The sequence below is a fragment of the Maniola jurtina genome, chromosome 6 (genome assembly GCF_905333055.1).
Source record: "Maniola jurtina chromosome 6, ilManJurt1.1, whole genome shotgun sequence".
Lineage (NCBI taxonomy): Eukaryota > Metazoa > Arthropoda > Insecta > Lepidoptera > Nymphalidae > Maniola > Maniola jurtina.
The window spans coordinates 7,472,816-7,489,317 of NC_060034.1; the positions used below are offsets into that span (position 1 = coordinate 7,472,816).

The 16,502-nt window shown below is 36.4% G+C and overlaps 3 protein-coding genes across 3 annotated transcripts; 2 read left to right on the forward strand and 1 right to left on the reverse strand.

Annotated features, from left to right (window-relative positions):
* Positions 1 to 239: 239 nt before the first annotated feature.
* Positions 240 to 2,348, forward strand: LOC123866093 (2-oxo-4-hydroxy-4-carboxy-5-ureidoimidazoline decarboxylase-like). The gene is made up of 3 exons (XM_045907453.1): positions 240 to 495; positions 1,114 to 1,267; positions 2,092 to 2,348. Exons 1-3 carry the CDS (start codon positions 312 to 314, stop codon positions 2,264 to 2,266), a joined length of 513 nt encoding a protein of 170 aa, XP_045763409.1. The 5' UTR covers positions 240 to 311; the 3' UTR covers positions 2,267 to 2,348.
* On the reverse strand, positions 2,345 to 4,599 carry LOC123866094 (proteasome maturation protein). Its single transcript, XM_045907454.1, has 4 exons — positions 4,421 to 4,599; positions 4,031 to 4,189; positions 3,270 to 3,371; positions 2,345 to 2,575 (listed from the first exon to the last, which is right to left on the reverse strand). The coding sequence occupies exons 1-4, from the start codon at positions 4,421 to 4,423 to the stop codon at positions 2,414 to 2,416; spliced, it is 426 nt and encodes a 141-aa protein (XP_045763410.1). The 5' UTR covers positions 4,424 to 4,599; the 3' UTR covers positions 2,345 to 2,413.
* Positions 4,600 to 6,015: 1,416 nt separating this feature from the next.
* On the forward strand, positions 6,016 to 14,535 carry LOC123866265. The gene is made up of 16 exons (XM_045907719.1): positions 6,016 to 6,139; positions 6,785 to 6,979; positions 7,616 to 7,902; positions 8,002 to 8,074; positions 8,388 to 8,555; positions 8,948 to 9,102; positions 9,888 to 9,903; positions 10,258 to 10,449; positions 10,909 to 11,013; positions 11,540 to 11,795; positions 12,607 to 12,734; positions 12,817 to 13,011; positions 13,327 to 13,640; positions 13,713 to 13,788; positions 13,893 to 14,060; positions 14,368 to 14,535. The coding sequence occupies exons 1-16, from the start codon at positions 6,035 to 6,037 to the stop codon at positions 14,533 to 14,535; spliced, it is 2,601 nt and encodes an 866-aa protein (XP_045763675.1). The 5' UTR covers positions 6,016 to 6,034.
* The last annotated feature ends 1,967 nt before the right edge of the window (positions 14,536 to 16,502 follow it).

Here is a 16,502-nt window from a genome sequence, read left to right on the forward strand (position 1 = left end):
GAATATCACATTTGCACAAAGCGAGTAGAATGGAAAATGATTCGTATTAGTCCGTATGCGCGGATTTTCATTTTTAGCGATCCGACACACCACAATTATTAACTAACAGAGAATAATTAAGGTATTATTAGGTAAGTATTTAAGTAATTTGTACCTAATCTAATAGGTCCCTACCTACCTATCTAAGTTTTGTAACGAGTGCATTGATCTAATTATGTATTTCGAACTAATGACCTTGCCGCTATATAAACACGACGACGCGCGACGATAACAGCGAAACTTATGTCAGTTTGAAAGTTTTATTCAACAACATGGGTAAATTGAGTGTTTCTGAAGTGAATTCTATGAGGGATGAACAGTTCGAGTGGGTGTTCAGGAATGTGATCGAGCTGCGGCCGGCGGCGGCGGCTTGCGTCCGGGAACAGCGTCCGTTCACAGACGCCTCTGACCTCTGTGCCGCGTTCCACAAATATTTGGACGAGCTCAGCGTTGAATGTGGGTAAATATTTACAACTATTGTATAACTTTAACTTTGAAAAGAATAAAATTACAACCTTATAAATATAATAAGTAGGTGTAACGGCTTGTATTTGTCTCAATCGTGACAGTGGAGTATTGGATGCTGCCCTCAGCAACCGTTTTTAGCGTTCCGTACCCAAAGACTAAAACGGAACCCTTTGATGTCGCTCTGCTGTCTGTCTGTCCGCGTGTCACGGGTATTTAGCTCGTAGACGAAATGAGTTACAAACTTGAAATAGTACTTATCTACCTATTTGGTGAAGAACGTTGACCCAAACAGAGTATTGAATTAGAAATTCATTTAAATTATTTTTTAGGGGAACTCGCATAATAAATGAAAAAGTAGAAAAGAAAAGAAAGAAACTTGGTTTCGATTGACGATTTGCGATGTGATGCTGAAGGATCTGAGAAACCAACGTAATTATCCCAAGAAAAGTCCTCGGTAGGTATATGTTTCACTATGCGATTGCTCAGAAATGAGAAATACCTCACAGAGAGATTCTGTTTAGAGAGGATCTTTTGGTTTCTTCAGTAGGCAGATAGGTTCCTTCTAACCTTGACTATAAATTAAAATCCAGTATCCTATCATTGCAGGCAAGTTGCAGGTGTTGAAATCTCATCCCGACTTAGCTGGTCGCTTAGCAGCGGAAGGAGAACTCACGCAAGAGTCTACTGAAGAACAACGCAAAGCTGGACTAAACGAATTAACCGTTGAACAGAAAGCTGTAATGGATTCAAGAAATGAAAGGTAACAATGCGAAAATGTGTCTGTCTCTCTGCTATCTTTAACCGATTTTGACGAAAGGTAGGAGATAGGTAGGCACTCTAGTTTGCATCTTGGGGACGGACATGGTCTTACTTTTTGTTCCGAAAAAGCAGTTCCCACAGGATTTTTATAAAGCCTAAATCTACGCGGAGGAAGTCGCTGGGCGTCATCAATTTTTTGTCTAAATCACACTTCACACTAATATTATAAAGGCGAAAGTTTGTATGTGTGTGTGTGTGTGTGTGTATGTTTGTTACTCCTTCACGCAAAAACTACTTAACGGATTTGGCTGAAATTTGGAATGGAGATAGATCGTAGATCTCCACTAGGAGAGGATTTTTGAAAACTCAACCTCTAAGGGGGTAAAAATTAAATTAGACACCAGCTTGGTACCTACTTACTAAAATATGAACTAAAATATCAGCTTGAGGTATTGCAAGTTTCCAAACCATAATTTTGCAAAAAAACCCCCAATGGCAAAAGCTACCAACACGCCATTATATTATAGATTCTTATTTTAACCTTAAGTAGTGGGGCCTGAGCCCCTGGGGGTAGATTTGAGTTTTATTGAACCATTTCCCAGGATTTTATTCTCCTAGCGACATCTTTTAGCAATTTTGTTATTCTAGTCTGAGCGTTGTGCGTGTAATGCTGAACTCACCAGTGAGGTCAAGACGCTTTGAAGTTTGGACCAACGAGGTAGTTTAGCTAGAAATCTTGAAATGGTTACGTAGTTCGGCGTTATCTAGCTAGATGGCGTTGTTTAATGAAGAGTTATATAACACTTAGGTATTTTCTTTTTGCAGATATAAAAAGAAGTTTGGTTTCCCATTTATTATTTGCGCAAGAGAAAATAAAATTCAGTCCATTATTGAAGGCTTAAATACTCGATACAATAATATACTGGAGCAGGAAATTCAAATTGGCATTCATGAAGTGAAAAAAATATGTAAGCTTCGAATACTTGATATTGTAAGTTGAGATCAAAAATTGATAACAAAATATTAAATACATATTGTCATTGAAGTTGTAAACATGAAAATGAAATAAAAATTACAATTTACTTTTGAATTTGTATTTATTGAAATTATGTATTTAAAAAATTGATTCAAGACTTATTATAATCATTTAAAGAATACCTAAAGATCTTTCAACCACAGCATGCGGTTGTCCACTGATTTCACAAAACTCTGGCGTGTTGAGTATGTCTTCAAAACCAATATCAAGATATCTGCCTGTGAATACATCATGCTGTAGATTTGAGCTTGGTAGGAAAGGAAGATGGCCAACCTGTCAAAAAATAAAATAAATTATTAGTTACTAGCGACCCGCCCCGGCTTCGCACGAGTTGCAATGTTGATACTACATTATTTCTTGTGAAAAGTAATGGATAAAAAATGGTTACTGTGGGTTATCCTTAAGAGATAGACATATACCATCGCGGACTATTTTGTAGACCTTTTTAAGGTCTACAATACTGTAGTACACTATTTTGTTCTATCTCGTAGGGTTTAAACAGTGTTTGCAATGTAAGCGCAAAAAAATGTGTTTATTTACAACATCACATTAGAAACCTCTAAATTTAAATATTATCAGTGTTATTCTACTATATTACGCATGTATTGTACATAATAATCTTCCTCTTGAATCACTCTATATTAAAAAATCGCATAAAAATCTGTTGCGTAGTTTTAATGATCTAAGCATACATACGGACAGACAGCGGGGAGCAACTTTGTTTTATACTATGTAATGATGTCCCTAATATGTTTATTTTAATGCATAAAAGTTTTTGATTCGTCCTTCAAAATGTCGAAAACATACCTGAGTATGGAACCCTCCAAACCCATATTATGATTCCATTTGTATGGAGGTGCATAAGAAGTGTAATCTTAACTGACCTACATTGAGCCTATTCTTTGGCAGATCATACAGCAAAGAGCGCTTAAATATGCATTTTAGCTAATAGTTGTTTATTCATTACCTTACTGGCAAATTTCCTCTCCATGGCCAGTTTCATAGGTGCATGGCATCCTTGAACATTACAAAGCATGGACATATTCATTTTTTCTTCATTTTGGTGGTACTGCAACAATAAAGGTTGATATTTTTTGAGATTGAATTCAAAATAATATTCATTCTTCACTTTCAATATGGAGATATTATTTTAGTTTGATAGTTGTAAATGTTAAATGTATTTAAATTTTAACAAAATAATTACAATATAGATAGTGTTTGAGCCATTTTCGAGATATTTTATTTAATTAATTAATGTGAATGTTAAATGTGGATTCAATTATAATAATAGATACATTTACATACTGTATGTAAGTTCTTTTTTAATGATGTTAAAAAGCAAAAGATGCAGATACTCTAAATTTAGTTTAAAGAATGACAACAGAATCAGCATTTAGCACTAAAACCGCTTTTAAAGTATACAGCAACCTTTCTGTATTCAGCTGTTAGCAGCAGAATTATAGAATACCTAATCTTTATAGGAATATTTTTATGAATACTAGACAATACTCGCAACTTTGTCTGTGCGGATTTAGGTTAAGGACTCTTTGATTTTCTAGGATAAAAGGTAGCCTATGTCGTCCATCCCCAGATGCACACTACTCTGTGCCAAATTTTAGTCAAAATTGACTGGTGTGGTGTGAAAAAGTAGCAGACAGACACATACAGGCAAACAGTTTTACATGTATAACATTACTTAGTATAGATTTTCAATGTAGTAAAACTTACATTTCGTTCCGAAACTTGCAAGGGATGTGACATGCCTAATTTATTTTTGGTTGCTCCCAGACCAGCAACCATGGGGCTAGGAATTCCAAAATGACCTTCTTGGACTGTGATATTGCCCGCATGTTCAGGCTTTACTTTGAGTGATGGCAGACCGAAGCTCTAAAATACAGAAAAAGTATTGAAAAGAATAATCATAGAGTATCTGGATACATTACATTTAAATAGTGAATTTAAACAAACAACTAAAGGAATTACTGTTACTCATTTTTGCCGATTTTTTGCATACTTACTAATACTGAAAATAACAAAATAGTTGAATTTATAAAAACAATGAATTTATCAGCGGCCTCAAGCAAGATTTGTTTCTGTAAATTTTAGGGAATAACTCACCATTTTGTATGATAGTATTTATTATTTTCTATGATAAAATTCCTTTTGAATGAGCGTAATTAATATAAACTGAGTCGTGAATTTCCTTTTGGTTAATTTAAATTTTTATCGAATCGAAGTGAACGTGATTCGACAACTTTAATTTTATGTTTTTTAATGCTAGTGCATAGACTATAGAGTAAAGTAATATAAGAAACGGAAATGTCAAGTTGTCAGTAATTGTCTTCTCTTGTCAGAGTTGATTTTTTTTTTCTCTCTTGTCTGGCTTTACAAAGATTAGCCAATGTCAAGTTTGTAGTTATTTGTAACAAGTTAGGGAAACTATACAAGTATGGACCCCGTCTGTGCCAGCGCTCGCCAACACACGCACGGCACCCCCTAGAGCGCTTTCCAGTCAGTTTTAACAAAAAAAGAATACTCCAAAAAGGCAGAGCACGCCCGCCAGCTAACACCAACACAGACGAAGTCCTCAGAAGTTGTTAGTTGTCAGTCATACTGAAGCTCACATTGAAATATGGTTGTCTTATGGTGCTGCCAGACGCTTGCGGCAAACAACACACAAGTAGGTAGGATCGGTAAACACCATAGAGTAACTACCTACTTTTTAACCTCCTACCCTCCGACGCAAACAGAGCGGGGTGTTGAAGTTTACCATGTATATCTGTATGGTATCTGTGTATCTGTCTGTGGCAACGTAGCGCCGTATGAGAATGAACTGATTTTTTTGTGTTTAGCTTGCAACTATGGTTTGGCTTGCAACCAATCGCATCGAACGACAAGCACTTGGCAAGCAGCAAATACCTGTCCACGTGTCCACCTTTTTTTTCCTGGTCAGTACATGCAGTACATGGTACTATCCACACGCTTGCCAGTGCTTGTTGTATGTAGTTAGTCGCAAGTGTCTGGCGGCACCGGGTTGTCGCCATAGACTAAGGAACTACCTCCACAGAGCGACACACGAACTTCGCACACGAACATCAGCCACCGGCATAGAGTAAGAGCTGCCGATGCCGCCCCCATAAACATTGATCCATGGCTGGCATAAAGTAAAAGAAAATGGCGGTTGTGTTTTGGCGGCAAATTTAAAACACTCAAGCCGTAACATTCGTAGTAAATTGAAAATAATAATTGTACAATCACGTATAATATGATTCAAGCAACAATGTAACTAATAATAATTGTTCAATATTATGAAGATAAGATAAGTAACTAATGTTGGTTTGACCCTAACAAAAGAAAGATTCCTGCAATCCTTCATCTTCCCAAAGGTATGGTGAAGTCTGCCAATTTACACTTGACCAGCGCGGTGACTTAAACCCTTCTCATTTTAAAAGGAGATCCGTGTTCAGTAATGGGCTGTCGATGGGTTGCGATGATGATGATTCAAGGTTGATTGGCATACCTACTTTATACGTGATACTGTCATTTCAATTCGATCACACAATATTTTATCGTAACATAGTAACCATTGATCGTAAAATATTTACCCATGTGTTCTTTACTTTGAGTGTTTCTCAATCTTGATGGTTAACAATATTACCCATATCGCATATTGACCGATGCCACAGACTGATCACTGTGAGCCAAGGAATATACTGCGAGTTATTAGCATTTATGAAGGAAGACTTAAAAAATGTACTACAAGCTTCCGTACAGAAACAATGGGATGAAGTTCGTCGTGCTATGTCTGCTTTCACATATTTCGAAGGACTCGATGAGGTATCAAATCTAAAGAATTATTTTGCAAAGGTTTACATCTTGAGTTTATTCAAATCTGATGATGCCTCCGGCCTCTTCCGCGTAGATGCTCTTTTTACCCCTGCCCCTTCCCTTTTAAACGCGATTTTTAAATCCCCTGGGAACCTTCCTTTTGTTTTTTTTTTTCACTTTCAGGATTAAAAGTAGCCGATGCCCGTCTCCAGAATGTAAGCTATCTCTGTTCCACAATGTCCACGTGGATTTAAGTTTTTAAAGAATCCCGTGGGAACTCTTTGATTTTTCGGGACAAAAGTGGCCTTATACCCATGCCCGGAATGCTATCTCTGTACCTATTACCTTAACTTTAAATGTTTACGTACTTAGCTTATTTTAACAAAGTGTTCATAAATTATAGTTTTAAATAATCTTCTTGGATAATCACTCATCCTATTCGTGAAAACCGTATGTAAATCGGTAAAGAAGTTTCTGAGATTAACCCGAATAAACACGACCACAACGCGGTGGGGGACTTTAATATTTATAGTATGTGTGTGTATAATGTGACAGTGAAGATAGTACCTAAGCAAGCTAGAAGTACTCATGTATTAAAAATTAAAAGTAAAATAAAAGAAGTTAAATAATAATTATGAGCGATAATTTAAACAGGTGGCGCGTCGTGAAGGTTGCACAGTTGCGAAGATGAAATCTTATGAGACAAATGAAACGCTGCTCGGAGACGGCGTGGGAGTACCCAATTTCGTCTATTTTACGCTATCAGGGCGATGCCAAATGATAGAGTCTCTTCAAGTCATTGTAACTACGCGCTTCGGGAAAAAATCCTTCACTCTATACGACCCTTATGTACGTTTTTTAACCGACTTCAAAAAAAGGTGGAGGTTCTCAATTCGTCGGAATCTTTTTTTTTAAATTCACATACAAGTTATCCCTTGACTACAATCTCACCTGGTGGTAAGTGATGATGCAGTCTGATAGTAGCGGGCTAATCTGGAACAGGTATAGCAGTTTTTATTAAACCTATACTTCTTTGGTTTCAACACGGCAACGTACCGGAACGCTAAGTTATAATATTTCGAACCCCTGCCGGGAATCGAACCCTGGACCTCCCACTAATAAGACCACAGTGCTTACCACTGCGCCAGGGAGCCGTCAAAACGTAGGGCTTTCTCCTTTTACTTTGCTTATAGGATATCCATTCCATCAATTTCTTCTTGTCTTGTCTTGCGCCGCTGGATTCTGGCGGCGCAAGACTGTGGTGTGTGGAAGTCCCTATAAGAAACCTATGTCCAACAGTGGACGTCTATAGGTTGATAATGATGATGGTAATATTGTAACCAAGATCTAACATGACATAACACAATTTTCACGCGCTTTGTTTTGATTCATTTTACTCTCTACTGAGACAAAACAGTCTTAAAGGTAAATCTAGATATCCATAAGTTGAGTAGAGACTCCCTTTTATCTGTTGTAAATTTTTAGGTTTTAAAAGAGGAAAGTGATCAGGATTTAGATGCGAAATACTTCGGGGCTTACAAAAATTTGAATAAAGAAGAATGTGATACTGATGCAACAGTAGTAAACGAAGAAGATCAAGTTGAAAGTTTAAGCAAGAGAGGTTCTTTGAAACGAGATAATGGTCAGAGAGTAGAAAATGAAGGCGGAACGGAAAAACTCAGTAAAGGTAGTGTTGATTTCGAAATTCCAGAAGAAGCAAAATCAGAAGAGCTATTGACGTCCACGTCCCATTCAAATAGAGATCATGTAAGGTTAGCGTTTGTTTTAGAAGTAAAGTAACTTGCAAAAAGTATTTTTTTCTTTATCGAATAAAATATTGTAGGTACCTAACTCATGATTCTTTTTTGCAGAATAATTGCTGACGCAATTAGTGAAGATGTTTCAGTGATGCCAATACAAAATCTTCGAACTTATTTTATGCAGGTTAACAATTTTATTTGGGCACTAATATTTTTTTCAATCTGATAAGTTACGGGATGAAAAATAGTTGAAAACTTTCGTGCATTGAAATAAATTACCTAGTATCTAGGTACCTTTAGAAAAGCAGAAAACAACCATCTTATTGTCACAATTAGTATCATACTGGATATCAAGTTGTAAGCAAGAACATATTGCAGCTCCTAAAATGTTTGTTGTAAACCCGTCTTGTTCATGTAAAGTTGTTAACATAGAAGTAGTATAGTACCTACTTCTTACTATACATAGAAGTTGCTTTCATATGTTTTCTTATTTTAAGGTTTGTAAATTTGATCCTGGTTCAAGTTTTGGCTTTGGAGAAAACATGCGCGATCGTCGCATCGTTGCCCTGACTCCTGTTAGCTGCATGCTTCTTCCTAAGATATGGCTTCTTCAGCGTAACACTGCTAATATTTGGACACGGATACAACATTACTTGGAGAAAAAGGCAAGCTGTTTTTTATGTTTTGTATTTTTTAACTCAGGAAATATTAGAATAGAATAGATTTTTATTCAAATAGACTTTTACAAGTGCTTTTGAAACGGCAAATAATTTACCATTATTAGTGAGTTTTTCGGTGACCTCAAGGGGCGACAATTTTTGTGAGCATTAAGTAAAAATTCGGGTCGACGGTTCTTGGATTTACTCCAAAGATTGCTAATAATAATCTAGCTAATAACTTATTAGCTAGAGTATACAAGTATAGAGTGTACACATATACAAGTTGAGCAGTACCTACTATACAACAAGTTGAGTGAGGCATTGCAATTTGCAAATTGCAACGCATGCCGGCTAATAAACTAATATTATTGAAGTTTATTTTTTAACTTTTGTTCTAGATACCCAATAAAAGGCAGCTGTTCAAAGAGTTTGTATCAGCACGACGATGGCAGGAGTTCAAAGAAAGCTTGGTAGAAGATGTAGTCTCTCGCTCGAACACAGTTAATTGGACGACTGCCCATGACGTGCCGTATTCCATCCGAATGGACGAAATGCTGGACATTTGATTATTACCTAATTGTTAATTGATAAAAATAAATGAATGAGGTTTAAATCTGGATTTTATTTGTGGTTATCATCTAATATTACGTGTTAGCGATAATAAGTCATCTATAGTGCCACGTGTTGTGATATTATACAAGGTGTAATTAGAACACTAGCGAAAACTTAGCGCTGTTATTATACTACCTAAACCCAAACAATACCAATAACCAATGGCATTATACTTGAGTTTTACTGATTTAGTATTATACACACCCGTAGTATATAGCGTGCAAAACTCGGGGTCAATGCCTCACCTACGACGTGGCATTGACCCCATTGCACCCATTCATTGACTTCTAGCGTCAGTCAGATGTTTTATTTGTAGTACATTGAGATAACATAGATTGAGAACGTAAAAAAAGTAAAGATAAAAAATGTCAAAAAAATTGACAACTTGAAAATATTTATGTGTTTATCATTGTGTTTATTTAATTTTGTAATTTATTCAAACTTTAGAATAATTTAAAAGTTGTGCAAAATAGCTACTTTCTTTTTCTTGAAAAATAGTCATGGTTGGACGTCGTGGTTCCAAGAAGGAACTGGTAAGTTCATGCAAATATTTAATTAACTGAGCCATCCGGTTTCGCTCAAGGCTGCTCGAGGGAGTGAAATTTCCGAAAATGCTGAAATCTTGGCTGAAATACAACAAAATTTTATCTGAAACCTTGAATATCAATTTTACCGAAATGTCTTGAAAACGAAGGACTATAATTTCGAAAATCTCAAATTGTTCAGGGTCTTTATCATCGATGTACATGGATGGGCCCTTCGAAGATAAAAAACGCGCTCAAAGAGTCAATAGAATTTGCAAAAGTCTCTTGACTTTGTCAATGACGAGACGTAAGATTCAAGCGTATTTTTGCGGACGGAATTGTATGGGAAAGGCTAATCGGTCTTTATAAAACCCACGGGAACTCTTTTATTTTCCGAGATAAAAATTCGCCAATGCCCATCGTCGCGATGCAAGCTAAGTATCTCTGTAGCTTTCGTCAAAATGGATGGGTCGAAAAAAAAGTAGCAGACAGACACAGTTACGCATTTATAATATTAGTATGGGTTGTTATCTACTGTTTACTGTAACTACCAAACTAATCTAAAATGGCAGGATCCTGAAGAGCAAATGAAAAGAAAATTCCGTGCGAAATGCTTGTTTCGTGCGTTAGGACGATTGGTAATGGCTAATGCGTATTGGCTGATCGAGGGAATAGACCAGTACGAAGGCACAGACGACGTGAAGCGCAGGGTGGAACAAGCTGTTAGAGGGAAGGCTAAGAAAAAGCAGTTGCTTAGTATCAAAGTGAGCCAAATCAAGCAAGTTACTTATTACTTAGATTTTATATATTTTACCCCCGACAGAACCGAGAGGTGGTACGTAGAGCTAGCTCAACTTTTATTTTCCATCATGACCCGCTAATAAATAAGAAGGTACGTAACTCTGCTTACCTTGGCTTCAAACCCCGTACAACTCCACACCATTGCCATTGAGGATAGTTAGGCCACCAGGGGGCGATACAGTTCGTCGTAGGCTACAGTTACAGTTCACATTGTACATACAGCTCGTTTTGATTTTGCCTTATTTTATTACTGATATGCCCTGCCGAAACATTTGTAAAGATAAGCTATATTTGCCATAAGATACCTACCAAGTTTAAACAAGCTGGTAGTTTTCGAGGTTAGAGCATGTCGATTTAGATGTTAGAGGTTTTCCAAAGATGTCTTATTCTAGTACCAAACCTACAAAACTATTTTATTTTAGGATAAAGCCCTGTTGAATAAGAATGCGGCAGAACGAACTGAGCAAGAAAAACGATATATATTTCGCATAATTGGAGGTCTTAAATGTTTCAAGAGATATCCAAACGTAAGTTTAATTTATGTCCATCTTTCGATAAATCGAGAGATATGCGACATACCTACTTATACTAGTTTTACTATAGTCATTTGACGAACTTATAAATAGAGTTTGGCTGTCCATATGCTAGCGCATACAGCAGAAGCTGCGGTAGGGATTTTCAAAATATCGATAAAGTCGGTGAAAATCCAGCTTACCTGGAAGCTTTTCAATAGAGCACTTTAGATTTATTATGAATAACATCACAGTGGATTTTCACTTGCCTCACAAATCTTTCTTTTTTCCACCTTTCTCATCCACCCACTTCCCACTATCCTCTTAAGGTCATCAGTCCAGCGCGTTTGAAGTCGTCCCATACTACGCTTGTTGATACGCTGTCTCCACTCTAGAACACGTCTGGTCCAGCGGCCATCGGTTCTGCGACAGACATGACCTGCCCACGGCAACTTCAACTGACTGATTCCTTGAGCTATGTCGGTCACTTTGGTTCTAGGCGGGCGGTTCAATAGTATTTAAATTGATGCTTCTTCAACAGCATGTTAAGAAGAAACTAGCTGCTGCAACGTATTTTAAGTACTACGGTCCTGGGCGAGTTATCGTTCGACAACACCAGGAGGCCCATGCTATGTATTTCATTATCAGCGGCGACGTGACGGTCAGCCAGCTTACATTTGATGAGCTGATCCAGCAGCACGTGTCTGTGGATGTTGGGGTCATGCATCCTGGGGATATGTTTGGAGAGGTTTCACTACTACACAACATACCAAGGACTGCTACTGTAACTACTAATGGTCAGGTATTACCCCACCATTATCACTAAATCATCAGGAAATTGAAAATAGGTACATAAAGTTGTCTAATGTCGAAGAATTGTATGAAAGCATTAAACAAAAAACCATGAGTTTGAAACGCATGAGCCAATGAAAGCTCTGATTTGAAACACAGATTAGCAGATATTATCATAAATATTTTGGTATTAGATATCATTTCCATTCATCCATCTGCTTCTTGTTGCAAAATAGAATACGGGTAGGTAGGTATAGCAGAAATAGGTAATTTTTAACCCCCGACCCAAAAAGAGGGGTGTTATAAGTTTGACGTGTGTATCTGTGTATCTGTGTATCTGTCTGTGGCATCGTAGCGCCTAAACGAATGAACCGATTTTAATTTAGTTTTTTTTGTTTGAAAGGTGGCTTGATCGAGAGTGTTCTTAGCTATAATCTAAAAAAATTGGTTCAGCCGTTTAAGAGTTATCAGCTCTTTTCTAGTTTTCTTGTGATAAAGAAGGTTGGATAACCGTTAGGTTCATAATATTATGTCAATAGACAAATGTCAAGCTGTCAAGATGGACGTTAAAGGAATACATAATTATTTATTTGAAAATGATGTTTTGGAAAACTCAAATACTTTGGATCGTCGGGGGTGTTATAAATTTTTAATTTACACTTGTTATATTTATCGATTCTTACAGTGAAATTTTATGATCAAACGTTTTATCGTAAGATACGTGACCGTTAATCGTAAAAATTTAATGTGTCTAGTGCGTGTTTGTTTGTGTAGAGACAGTTATCAAAATTATTCATATCGCATACTGACCGATAGATCACTGTGAGCTATTAGCACTTATGAAAGAGGACTTCAAGAATATACTTCAAGCGTCCATCCAGAAACAATGGGATGAAGTTCGTTATGCTATGTCTGCTTTTACATACTTCGAGGCGCTTGACGAGGTATTAATATTGATTAAAACAAAATGGATGTAATTAATTAGGTGGAAATTAAATATTATCAAACATTTTAATTTTGTATTAGGTTGCGCTTCGTGAAGGTTGCATAGTTGCAAAGATGAAAACATACGGTATAAATGAAACGCTACTCGGTGACGGTATGGGAGTAGCCAATTTCGTTTATTTTGTTCTATCAGGGCGATGTCAAATGATAGAGTCTCTTCAAGTGATTGTTACCACGCGCTTAGGAAAAAAATATTACGCTCTACACGACCCTTATGTGAGTAAAATCACACTAATATTATAAAGGGGAAAGTTTGTGTGTCTGTGTGTGTGTATGTTTACCCTTTATGCAAAAACTACTGAACGGATTGGGCTGTATAGATAGATGATACCCTGGATTAGCACATAGGCTACTTTTTATCTCGGAAAATTAAAGAGTTCCCACGGGATTTTTAAAAACCTATATCCACGCGAACGAAGTCGCGGGCATCAGCAAGTTAATGATATTTTAGTTTAAATACTAGCGTTACTGATGAAGAGTAAAGAAAGGATGCTCAAAAATTTTTCTACAGGCTCTAACGTAAATTTTTAGGTGCCAAAAGTGGAAAGTGAGCAGGATTTTGATACAAAATACTTTGGCACTTATAAACATTTGAGTAAAGAAGAACGTGAGTCGGGTGTAACAATAAAAAGTGATAAAGAACGTGCCGAAAATTCGAGTAAATATGAATCTGTTTCCTTGAAACGCGGTTCTTTAAAAAGAGCAAGTGGTCCTAGAGAAAGTGGAGGTGAAATCGAAACGTCTATTAGTAAAGCAAGTGTTAATTTCGACTTACAAGGAGAAGCAAAATCGAAAGAGTTTGTAAAGTTCAGCGAGTTCTTTAAAGAGCAGCGAGAATCTGTAAGGTTAGTTTCAGACTTCAATTAATAAAAATAAGTAGATTCTGTTTTCTCCACTAATTCATGTATATATTTCAGAATAAGCGTCTTTCCGGAAGAAACAGGCGCTGGTGAATCCATGCCATTAAAAAACATTCAAACTTATTTTATGCAGGTTAACAGTTTTAATTTACGCACCTATATTGGAAAATGTTCGTTTAATATGTAGATGGATATTTGATGAAGTAAAATAATCAAAAGCTGTTATCTTCTTTTTAGGTTTGTCAATTTAATCCTGGTTCGAGTTTTGGTTTCGGTGAAAACATGCGAGACCGACGTATCGTTGCCCTGACTCCTGTGAGCTGCATGCTTCTTCCCAAGATATGGCTTCTTCAGCGTAACACTGCTAATATTTGGTCACGAATACAACATTACTTGGAAAAGAAAGTAAGATGTTTTTCAAAGATATTAGTAACAAGTGTAAATAAAAAATTTATACCACTCCCGACAAGTGAAGGTTACAGTAACTAGAAAAGAGCTGATAAGTTTCAAACGGCTGAACCGATTTTCTTGGATTATAGCTAAGAACACTCTCGATCAAGCCACGTTTCAAACAAAAAAACTTAATTAAAATCGGTTCATTAGTTTAGGAGCTACGATGCCACAGACAGATACACAGATACACACGTCAAACTTAAAACTCCCCTCTTTTTGGGTCGGGGGGTAAAAATTGACACTGAAAATTTCGTCCTAGATACCAACTAAAAAGCAATTGTTCAAAGAGTTTGTGTCAGCACGACGTTGGCAAGAGTTCCGAGAAGAGTTAGTAGAAGATGTTGTCTCCCACTCAAGTGCAGTTAATTATACTACCGTCCACGATGTTCCATATTCCATTCGCATGGAGGAGATGGTGGATATTTAAATGTTCATTTAAATTTAATTTTGTCAATTAAAATTTAATGTTGTTAATAAATGTACAACATATTTCATTTATATGCGTATTTAACCTGAACTTCAAAGAAATCTCAAAGGCTGAGCCAAATCACACACAAAAAATAAAAAATAAAAATTTTAAGCCACAAACGAAATGCCGAAAATCTTGCTATCTTTTCAGTATAAAAAAAAACCTGTCAATATCGAGGCACTGAATATATTGAAATTCGCGAAAGGAAAATAGATAGGTGCAGGTATATAATTGGTTTAAGATTCAATAATTTTGTTTTATTAAATAACTAGATGATGCTCACGACTTCATCTGCGTGAATTTAGGTTTTAAATTTCCATGATTTTTTTTTTGTTGAAAAACAAAGTTGGTTGAGAAATCTTTTTTCCCGTTAGATCGAAGAGTCCCACGGGATTTGAAAATACCTAAATCCACGTTGACGAAAGTTCGTGGGATAGATGATCTACCTATTTGACATCCCAAATAAGATAAGATTAAGTACTTTTTATTCCGAGGAATCGAAGAGTTCCCTTGGAACTTTAAAAAACCTTTCGTCGCGGACGACTTCGCGGGCAAAAACTAATAAAGTATAAAAGGGCCGTCTACTTTTGAAGAGGTTATAAGGATCATTAATAATACTTTATGTATAGTTTTGCATACACAGTATAGCATACGCATTGGATTGAATCTCCATTTTAACCAGCTTCTTCCATTTATGGTATTGTGATTCATAGGAGGCTTAAGTGGTTTATTGTCTTCCTATAGTTCACTTAAGTACCGGGCGGAGGCGGGGGCCTCGTCCAACTCACCAGCTCGCAAATACTGCAATCAAGGTTACAATAAAAATTTCATTTCATAAATCTCGATGGAATTTATATGCGACACTATTGCCACTGTAAACTCAACATGGCTTTGGTGTAGGTAATATACTTACGTAACGCCTTGGTTACGTATCCATAATATTAGATACTTATTTAACACTAATTTCATTCATTATTCATTGTAAAGATTTAATATGACAGTAGGAATCCTAATACCCACCATGAAACATCATCATCAACATCAACATATAGATGTTGGTGATGATGCTGCACATAGGTCTCTTGAACTTTTTTTAAGTATAGACTTGCGCTTCGCTGCAATCAGACCTGCTAGATGATGCAGCCTCGCACTGCGAGGTGCAACGCCTTGGGACCCCAATGGCTATCGGTTTTTGAAACATTAACTACAAAAAAAAAAACAATCCGTGTAGGTATATCGTTTTTCATGAGGTATCCTACCTATGCTGGTGATCTTAATATTCTAATCTTTTATATTTTCATTTTATTGCATTTCGACATTTTTTTTAATTAATTAAACTAACATTGGAGTTAAACTCCCTGTACCAATTAAGCCAATTTTATAAAAAGCTTTTTAAGGTTCTGCAGTAAAACAAACAAATCTTAAGTTTCTCTAGTCGTATGTCCGTCTGTCAGTGTTTTTTGTCGCATTTATTTAAAAAATGTAAATAAGCATAGTTAAATAGGAAGACGTTAGCGCTACACTTAAAAACTTTTTTATGTCTGTTCCTAAACTTCATGTGCAGGAAAAAAAATTAAAAATGTCGAAAAAAAAAATTTGTTTCATCCCCTTGATGTTACATCGTTTTATAGGAATTTTAAAATGTTTTCAGTCAGTTTTCAGTAGCTAGGTAGCATAGGTAGCTACAGAACTCTGGAACTACGGAACCGTATGCGTGTTCTGGTACGCACTTGACCAGTTTGTTTTTGTAATTCACTTAGTTATAATAATTTACATTGATATCAGTAGAAATTTTACACTATGCTATAAAAATGTTAATCGCTTTCCGTTTAAATCTAAAACTAAAGAAAGTGTGCAAAACATAGGAAGAAGATTGAAAACACGCGATGACGACATAGCATCGCGTAACCAAGGTGACCGGTTTT